The following is a 9445-nucleotide window of genomic DNA, read 5'->3' on the forward strand; positions in this document are numbered from 1 at the left end:
GCTCTCAATATTCTGTGAATGATGAGGAACACTTTGTTGAGAATGAATCAAAGGTCAAGCTTTGAAATTGTTTTTTTATGCTGTGACACTGAACATTTTATTGTCCATGACTTCTTGTGTTTTATTCCTACTGAATTCAGAAAAATATTCTAAATTTGAAGAGCCCAGGAACAGAGTGTCTCTCATGTCTTTTTTCTCCCTTTTCATTTTTTGGACAATGCATGGGACACATTCCACCCAACAAATGATACATGCATTTGATTTCCATGTTGCTGGGCTCGGGAAACACGGTGGATATATGTGTGGCTATTGTCTGCTGACGGGGGTGGAAAATGTTTCCCATCATCCTGTCTGTGTCCACTCCTATTAAGTGTGAGAAACAAACCGGAGCCCTAAATGGATTTAACATGCTGTCTTTTGAATAATTTGCACTCTCAAACAATTCTTTGTTAATAAACCAAAATAATCCAAACTTTAATTTATATCAAACAATGTAAATAATACAAGAGATGTGAGATGGCATCATTTGTGACCGCAAAGTTTTAAACCCACTAATTGTTCTGGCCTTGCAGGAATCCGCGAGCCATCCAACTCGCCACCACCTCACGCACCGCCTTGCCCTGCTCCAGGTGGTTGTCTACCGTTTCCTCGTCTTGTCCCGCCGCCCTGGAGATGAGCAGCGGGTCCACACTGGCCACCTCCCCCACAATCTCGTGTCCCATGTCCTCACATAGGTTGTGTAGGACCACGCAGGCGGTGACAATGGAAACCACATTTTTTTCTCTGGCCAGGAGTCTGTGGGATAGGCACCGAAACCTGGCCTTCAGACGGCCGAAAGCGCACTCCACCCGGTTGCGCGCCCGTGAAAGACACCTGTCAAATTTCCGGTGTGCCTCTGTTTCTGCATATCTTCCAAATGGCTTCAGCAGCCAACGACGCATGGGGTAGGCACCATCTGCAAGTACCAAGGGTGGAACATGTACCCCATCTACACAAATGGTTGGGTTGCCCGGCACAAAGGACCCTGAGTCCATGGCGACACAGAATGCGGAGTGGGTGAAGACGAAGGCGTCGTGGTTGCGACCGCTCCACCCAATCTCCGCATCTATGAAGCGTCCCCGGTGATCCACAGTTCCCTGGAGAAGTATCGAGGAGAAACTTTTCCTGTTCCCGTATTGGTCAGGTTTGCCTCCTGGTGAACATATGGGGATGTGTGTCCCGTCAATAGCCCCTATGCAGTGTGGCATTCCCAATTTCAGGAAACCATCCATTATCTAAAAAGTAAGACAAAAAAAAGGGGTAAAGGTCTGCCAACAAATCATTCAAGGGACCACATTTCATTAGTTTCCCCAAAACCACAATATGACGATCCAATGTTGAAGAGCAGACAGTTCATGTCAGCCATGAGGCTGCAACACAGTGTCAACAACATTGTACAAATATGTTAACATCAAAGGTTTCTCAAGTTACAGTTTCACTCGTTATTGAACCATTGACGTGCGCACACACAGAGACCCTATTTTGGGGGGGTGGGGGACCACAGGAATAACACTTTTTTGACATGAATTTCTCCCTTACAAGGTGCATTGATATAACGTTGTAATGAACTGCCCATTTAAAAAAAATTTACCCTTCCAACGTGGGGCCCAAGGTGAACGGTCTTTGACAGCAGCTCCAGCTCGACGGCAAGACAGAATTCAACCACAAGATTGGAGACAGTGGAGCGCCCAACCCCAAAGATGTCACTCGCCACCTGGTAACTGGAGCCGCTTGCCAGGAACCACACTGCCACTGCTACCCTCTTCTCCACTGATATGGGTTCCCGCATCGTGGTCCTTTGCCTCTCCAAACGCGGACGAAGCGCCGCAACCAAGTCACGAAAGGTGGTCCTGGACATTCGGAACCGGCAGATCCATTCGTGGTCGTCCCATACTTGGAGTACTATCCGGTCCCACCAGTGGTTGCTTCGTGGATAGACCCAGTAATCTCTTGGATCATCCAACTCTGCGAGAGCACACCACTGGACAGATGGGTCATTCGCTACTGAAAGGATCCGACGACGGTGGAGGGATGCTTTGACACACAGCCTATGACGGATGCGTCTTCTGCGAGAAATGTATCGAGCAGTCGCTCGATTAGAACGAGCGATGTATCGACTGTATGATCGATACATCTCTATTCTGCAGCGGAGCAGAATGGCAACCACTTGTCCGATTAGAAACATAAGTGTCTCTCTCGGAGCCATAGTGACTACACTAATTCTCCTCTAACAACCCACACAGGAAAAACGCATTGCACTCGGGTTTTATGACGATTCAAATTGACCCGCGCTGCCAAAGGGACCAATGATTGAAAGGAGAACTGGCGCTAAATGGAGGCATCCAATCATCGAAAACTTGGTGGGCGTGTCCTCGCGATTGCAATTTATCAAAATACCATCATATCGGGAAAAAACCCAAAAAAACCTTATGCGGAAAAAGGACGTGTTGGCGTCATCGCTCACGCAATATGTGGACACACCCCTAATTTAAAATTATTGTGAAATCGGCTGCGCATTATTAGATTATGGCGGTGTATCGGAAATGTCAAATTTATTTTTTTAAAAAAACGCGATGACGTCATCTTGGAAGCGGCGGTGGGAAACGCCCCCTTAAGCGCTTTCTAGCAGGAATGTGGACGAAGTTCGGCGTGTAACATCCGCAGTTGGAAAGGGGATGTGAACACCGCTAAGGAGAATGCGCGATAGGGAACGGCGGGAGAAACACGGATGAAAAGCGAAGGGGTAGGTAGTGTGAATTCGGCCTAGATCAAATCAATCGTGAATCCTCCCTACAGGACAGCTAAAATGACAAAACTAAGCCTATTGTACTTTGGTCACATCATGAGAAGACAAGATTCTCTGGAAAAGTCAATAATACTAGGAAAAGTGGAAGGCAGTAGGAAATGGGGAAGACCTAAAACGAGATGGCTTGACTCAATAAAAGAAGGGCTTAGACTGGAGTAACTCTTCTTAGTAGGATTACACTGTTTATGCTGAGCAACATCAGTTGGATCTTTAACAGCTGTACCACACACAGGGAGGGAGATGAACCTTGGAAGCGGGATAGGATATGCAGGATAGAATAAACAAGGCCAGATAAGGATAAACAATTAATAATTTTTCTAAGTTTGGAGCCATGGTGGGATTGTCCAATACTGGCAGCCTGCTGAGAATGCCTTTTAGTGATAACAAGTATTAATGAGAGAGAAATAAACTAAATAAAACCTACTTTAACCCTTAAATTGGTGACCCATGTCTTCTCTGAAAGGGGGAGGGACTAAAGCATAGTGTTTTAGCATTCAGCCTAGCTATAACTTACCTTAGTAACATGCCTATCAACCCAGTGTTATTATTCTTGTATTACATATGGGCCACTGAGGAATAATGAGCAACTTCAGGAAGACTTGAGGCAGAGCTGAGATTTGACTTGGGGCTTCCAGTTTATAGCTCAAAACCCTCATCATTTTACTAGACTAATTCTCAATTAACATTTGTAAAATGGAGGCTTTAAAGCACACAGATGCACATATCTGTTCCCCTTCTGCAGCAGGTGACCCTGCTGCACACTTCTCTCACTTCATGTATTCTGTATTGGAGAAGGCTACCAGCTTGGAGCAGTTAATTTAATTACAAATAAATTAGTGCAATTGAAAAATCACAACTTTTTTTTTGCAATTCCCTGGCTACTGCAACCAGAACAGCAGGAAATGAACCACTTATAGCCTTTGAATCTAGCTTTTCGTAAAATTACCAAGCTGCCTGGGATTTCATTTTCAAAAATCTAACCAGAAGGTTTCCTTTATACATATTTTAACTGCAAGACTGTTATTTCATATCAATAGCCAGGCATCTTGATTCTTTTTGGTATCTAAGTTAGCTAATTGAAGAAGATAAGTAATTCTGCCTAATTGTCCCAGGTATGTTCTATTTCAAAGCTCATTGGTAGTGTGTGACCCCCCTCCTGATAATGATTAATTCTTATGCTTCTTTTGATTTTGTACAGGTATTCAGATTAAACATGGGCACAAAATGGAAAAAAATGAAACAAGAGGTTCGTGTTTTGTCATTTTTCACGAATAGCAAACCATGAATTTTCATGAAATTGACCCATTTCATGAAACAATTCATTAGTTTCGTGATTTGTCAGAACCAGGGGCATTTCTATGGCCCCCTTCACCCAGAGATGCCAAAGTCGCAGGGAAACTTCAGTAGGTTCTCCTCCACCCACCCTCCCAGATTGGCCAAGATTGCAATATGTTGACTGGGAGGTAAGTGCTGCCAGAGTGCAAACACTGACTTAGAGCAGAACAGGAGGTCTTTGGTTGGCTGACAGACCTGCCTAACAGGGTTTGGAGGGGTGATATTGGTGTGCTCATGGCTACAGAAGGCCCACCTCCTTGGTTGCCTAGGGGATTAACCCCCTGTTCCTCGCTGTATAGGGCAGAATGGAAGCTCTCCAGATAGCTAGGAGAGTTGCCTATCAAGGGAAAGTGGCCTATGATTGGGGTTTCCAATGGCAACAAATTGTCTGGGCCCATTGTTGCCTAGGGAATCAATGGATTGGTGCCAGCCTGTCTGAAATTACAAATCATTCACAAATCTAATGAAACGGGCCCCAAAGTTGTGGATTTTGTGAAAACCATGGCCCCACAAAACGCAGTTTCACAACACACGAAATGGCCCGATTCATCACGAAAATTGCTTTGTATTTCAATTTGTGCCCATGTCTAATTCAGATCCTTCTTTTCACAGCCACTGTTCATAATATTTTGGCTCACCAAAATAGAGCATTATGATTGCCAGCCTGTCAGATTATGAACTTATAGTTATAAATAACATCAGTAAAGCACGTGAATTGCCAGCTACCTGCCCTTCAAAAGCATTTGTCTGTTGCTACCCTCACCTGCCCCCTGCCACTGGTGGTTGTGGGGGAGAAAAGGGATCACTGAATGGCATCTGACCCCAAAGAAATGATCTGGCATTCAAGTGATGCTCTGCAAATCCCCACCCCTCAAGTCTCTATGGTTTTTACTACAGAGATGTGAGGGTTTGTAAAGCAATGACCCGAAGTGGCATCACATCCAGGGTTGAATGCAGCCCCATCTCAAAAATCTCCTGGGGAGTTGCAAGTGCAGACTGCCTGGGAACCTTATGTCTATGTTATTTGTGTATGTGTGAGACAGTCATTGTACTGATATTATATACATTAATTTATAAAGAAAAAAAGACCAATAGTACCTTTTAAAGTTCTCTTGACATCCATCCAAATTCTTTACTTATTTTCTTGGAAGAGGAATCTGCAAATTTGCTTCAAATTTTGCATTAGGCAAAAGTCTGGTGACCACATGGAGTGTTCAGAATTTCCTAGGGAATGTTTGTTACAAAACACTTTTAACTTCTTTTTGAATTCTTCAGGTATTTCAACTCCTAAATTAATTTTTAATTTAGCTTTTAATGAAATCTTGGTGGCAACACAAACGGAAATTTATGGCAAGTCTTTCTGCAATACAACTGGGAAGATTGAAGCACTAGCAGTGGAGATGCTGTTTTTAATGTCAGAGAAGTGTGTGTGTGCTAATAAGCATCTGAATACATGTTCAAAACATAGCAATTCTGTTTATTGACTGTTTAATTCTCCTGTCTTACTGGCCAGCCTCTAACATTTTGTGTTTAATACAAATCATTGAAAAGGGTGGGGTGGAATAAACAAATGGCATGTAAAGGGACGAGACGTTCTAGTAATTTATTGTGAATGGTACTTTGAGATGCAAAGTAAAAAGCAGTGGTGAAGGGATTACTAATAAGATACAAACACCTTGAAAACATGAGTGGTATTAGATGAATATACTAGAATAGGCAATCACCATTCTCAAATATTTTCAGGTAAGTCCTCTTTTTACTCAAGCGAAGAAGCAGAACTATTTTTTTTTCACGTTGTTTCTAGTCTTTGCTTTGGAAGAAAATGTTTACAAGCAGAGATATTATATAACCACGTGAAAAGTTAGGCAAGAAAAGCATGTCATTTTGCTGAACATATATAATGGAGAAACAAAATGGAGGCCGGAAGACAAGAACAATAAGCTTACATTTTGGGCTGCACTGTCCTACTTAGCTACAACAAAAGTAGTTGCATGTGATTTCTCATTAACTATAAGGTGGAACACAGGCTATCAAGTTGAACATTGCACCATTATGGAAAGACAAATTTCCTGAATAAAAAAGGAGAAAAATGTATGGAAAAGGAGAGGGGGGGTATCATGTTTAGACAGACACGTGTGATTATTATTTCCATGCTTATTGTTGTTTGTGTATAAGATATACTACACTGTCACAGCTCAGCACTTCTGCCCCTTTGGGACAGACTGTCTGATGAGTGACTCACACAATATTTGCTTATTTCTTTTCTTCAGGCTGCCTGAAGCCCTTTTAAAAATTAAATAACACTTTTAATAAGGGTCTGATCTTTTAACATAATTTTTTATAGTTTATTTTTAGTCTGAAAACTATTTTACTCAAGCTGCTCAATTATCTGTGCTTTTATTCTGTGGTGGCATTTTTTTAAAAAAATGTTTTATGCATTAATTATGTTTTATTTTTCAAGTCACCTTGAGCAGGTTTCCTGTAGACGTGGCATAATTTTTTTCTAAATAATAAAAAACAATGCAATCAGAGAGCATAAGATAGCCAATGAAAAATGCAATATGATTAAGATGGCAAAATTAAAAGTTAATGCAGAAAAAAATAATCTAAGATGTGACATGTCTGTTTGGTGTTGTGATTAAGAAAGGCAGGACTCTAATCTGGAGAACTGGGTTTGATTCCCCACTCCTCCACTTGCAGCCAGCTGGATGACCTTGGAGCAGCCACAGCTTCTTGGAGCTTTCTCAGCCCCATCCACCTCATAAGGTGATTATTGTGAGAATAATATCAACATACTTTGTAAACCACTCTGAGTGGCTATTAACTTGTCCCGAAGGGCAGTATATAAATTGAATGTTGTTGTTGTTGTTATTAAACAGTGCACAAAACAGATCACCAAAGTAAAAGACAAGGCAGCAAAACATGAATGGAGAAGGCAGAATCTTGCCTGCTGGACCTGCCCCAGTTGGAACATGTACCTAGCAGTCTATGTACATTCACTGCAATGCACATAAAAACTTTGGCTTCCCACTTGGGAGAAATGCAGGATATATATCAAACAAAAAATAAAATAATAAATAAGCATCTGAATGTACAATCTGCTCAGCACAGATCATTCCTTCAGAGCCTATACAGTTGGAGTTGGAAGGAACCCTGTGTGCACAAGTTTCAGTCAGTATCTGGAGATCAGAATCAGTAGGCAGGATCCTATCCTTACTCCCCACTCCATACTTTATTTCTTCCCTATTTGAGCATCTTTTCATACTAGTGGTATTGAAGAATTAAGCATATGATGAAAATTTTTTATCCAGGTCAAGTTCAACGGTGACTTAAGTTATTCCAGTTTGGTTGGATTAGGCCTAAAAGAGTTCACTGTACTTGTTTGTCATATCTAAAGTATTAGTTCTTGTTCCTAGGAGAAATTGTCACCCTTTTGACATAGCAAAAATATTCAAACTGTGGAGAAGTAATAACAGATGTTATTTTTGATATATATGTTGAGGGAAATCAGTTACCATTCTGGGATATCCCCAGCCCCACCTGGAGGTTGGCAACCATACCCACATACATCAGTTTCCCCATTCCTTTTTCAAAGAACAGAAAGGTTCTTTTGCTTGCACAAGAGGAGGGACAATTTCTACTCATTTTCCACTGCAAATTCCCATGTCCCCAATGTAATTTCCGACAGTCTCCTAACTCTTAATAGCTCCTTTTACAGAGTATGCTGGCAAGGGAGAGGCAGGAAATATATTTTTCATGAAAGAAAGAGATTCTGCTATTTATTTATTTAAATATTTATAAACCTGCCTTTTTCCAGCATAGGTAGAATCAAGCAGCTAACATCAAAATAATCACATTGACATCAACATAATAAAAACAACACTTAAAATAGCCTTTAAATAATAAGGAAGGAATAAGCAAGACTCTAATCCTAAAATAAGCATAATATTATGAGTTAAAAAGTGGCTTATTAGATAGCCTGAGATGAAACCATCTCCTATATAAACCTTTATAATGTACTTGTCTCTTACAATGTTTACATTGTCCAGAACTACATACTGATAAGGATCACCCAGGAACAACATGAGAATCCTCCACTGGAAACTGTTGAGAAAGGAGGCAATAAATACATGATAAAACATATAAGCTACCAAAAGAGGCAAAACATCTCTCTCCTCTTAGCATGAATAGCCATTCTGTTCCTAAGGTTATGAAGAAAAGATTGCCTCTGCACTTGCTCACATTGTTCAGGCCCAACCAAAACATACATGAAAGCAAGTTGCTTTTATGTTGCTTTCATGTTGCTTACCCATCTCCACAGGCTCCTAGAGGAATCACCATAATCTTTCCCCCCACCATTCCTCCCTTTTTAGCAACCCGACTGTTCTACCAGGATGGCTACCTGATCCTGAAATGCTGGAGCAAATATATATCTATATTACAAATGCCAGTGTGAATGTGAAATTGAATCTAAGTATCTGTATAGTATTAGTCACACATAACACTCCCTTGCATATGAGTGCTGCTGCATGTAGTTCAGTGTTGGTCACAATTGCAAAAAATAATGGAAATAATATAAATAATAATATCAAGAAAACCAATTACCATCTTTATCCTCTCCAGATTTCTATCCACACTGTGTCCATAAGACTGAAAAAAATGCTACTTTAATACTTTGTCACCTGTGTAAATATAAAAGATTTATTACTATTTACCTTTCCTAAATCAAAGTTGTTTTACTAGCAACAATGCTTTATAGTCTTGGAAGAATAATGATTCTTTGTAAACTAAAGTAATGGATATTCCCTCTTTGATTGCCAACTTTATGATGGCAAAATTGATTCACATCACACCAAGGGGGTGAAAAACAACAGAAAAGCAAAACAAAAGCAATTAAAACTGGATTTTGTGTGCCTGATAGCTTAAAAACTCTGTGACCAACAGCAATAATACAAATGAACAGTTACAAAAGGGAAGTCTAATCTAATACTCTCTCCTGTTAGTGCCTCAGGCCTACAGTGAATTTTCAGAGCAATATAATTGTGAGCTTTATGAACCTTCACTTCATAACAAAATTAGGAGCTGCCTATTTGTTACTGTCCAGAAAGTAAAGGAAGGAAGTAAAATCGATGAGTAGTTAACCCCATCTTTTAAGAAACTGGTCTGCAGAAAGAAATGTAATCTTAGCTGAAAAGTCCTACAGAGCTCTGATTAATCTGTGTAATGACAGCAATAACCAAAGTACCCTGGTTGTGAGGGGATGCA

General features: G+C 40.7%; 1 protein-coding gene across 1 annotated transcript; it reads right to left on the reverse strand.

Annotated features, from left to right (window-relative positions):
* Window positions 1-551: 551 nt before the first annotated feature.
* On the reverse strand, window positions 552-2173 carry LOC129336494 (uncharacterized). Its single transcript, XM_054989622.1, has 2 exons — window positions 1631-2173; window positions 552-1274 (listed from the first exon to the last, which is right to left on the reverse strand). The coding sequence occupies exons 1-2, from the start codon at window positions 2171-2173 to the stop codon at window positions 552-554; spliced, it is 1266 nt and encodes a 421-aa protein (XP_054845597.1).
* Between the last annotated feature and the right edge of the window lie 7272 nt (window positions 2174-9445).

The sequence above is a fragment of the Eublepharis macularius genome, chromosome 10 (genome assembly GCF_028583425.1).
Source record: "Eublepharis macularius isolate TG4126 chromosome 10, MPM_Emac_v1.0, whole genome shotgun sequence".
In the NCBI taxonomy this organism is placed as follows: domain Eukaryota; kingdom Metazoa; phylum Chordata; class Lepidosauria; order Squamata; family Eublepharidae; genus Eublepharis; species Eublepharis macularius.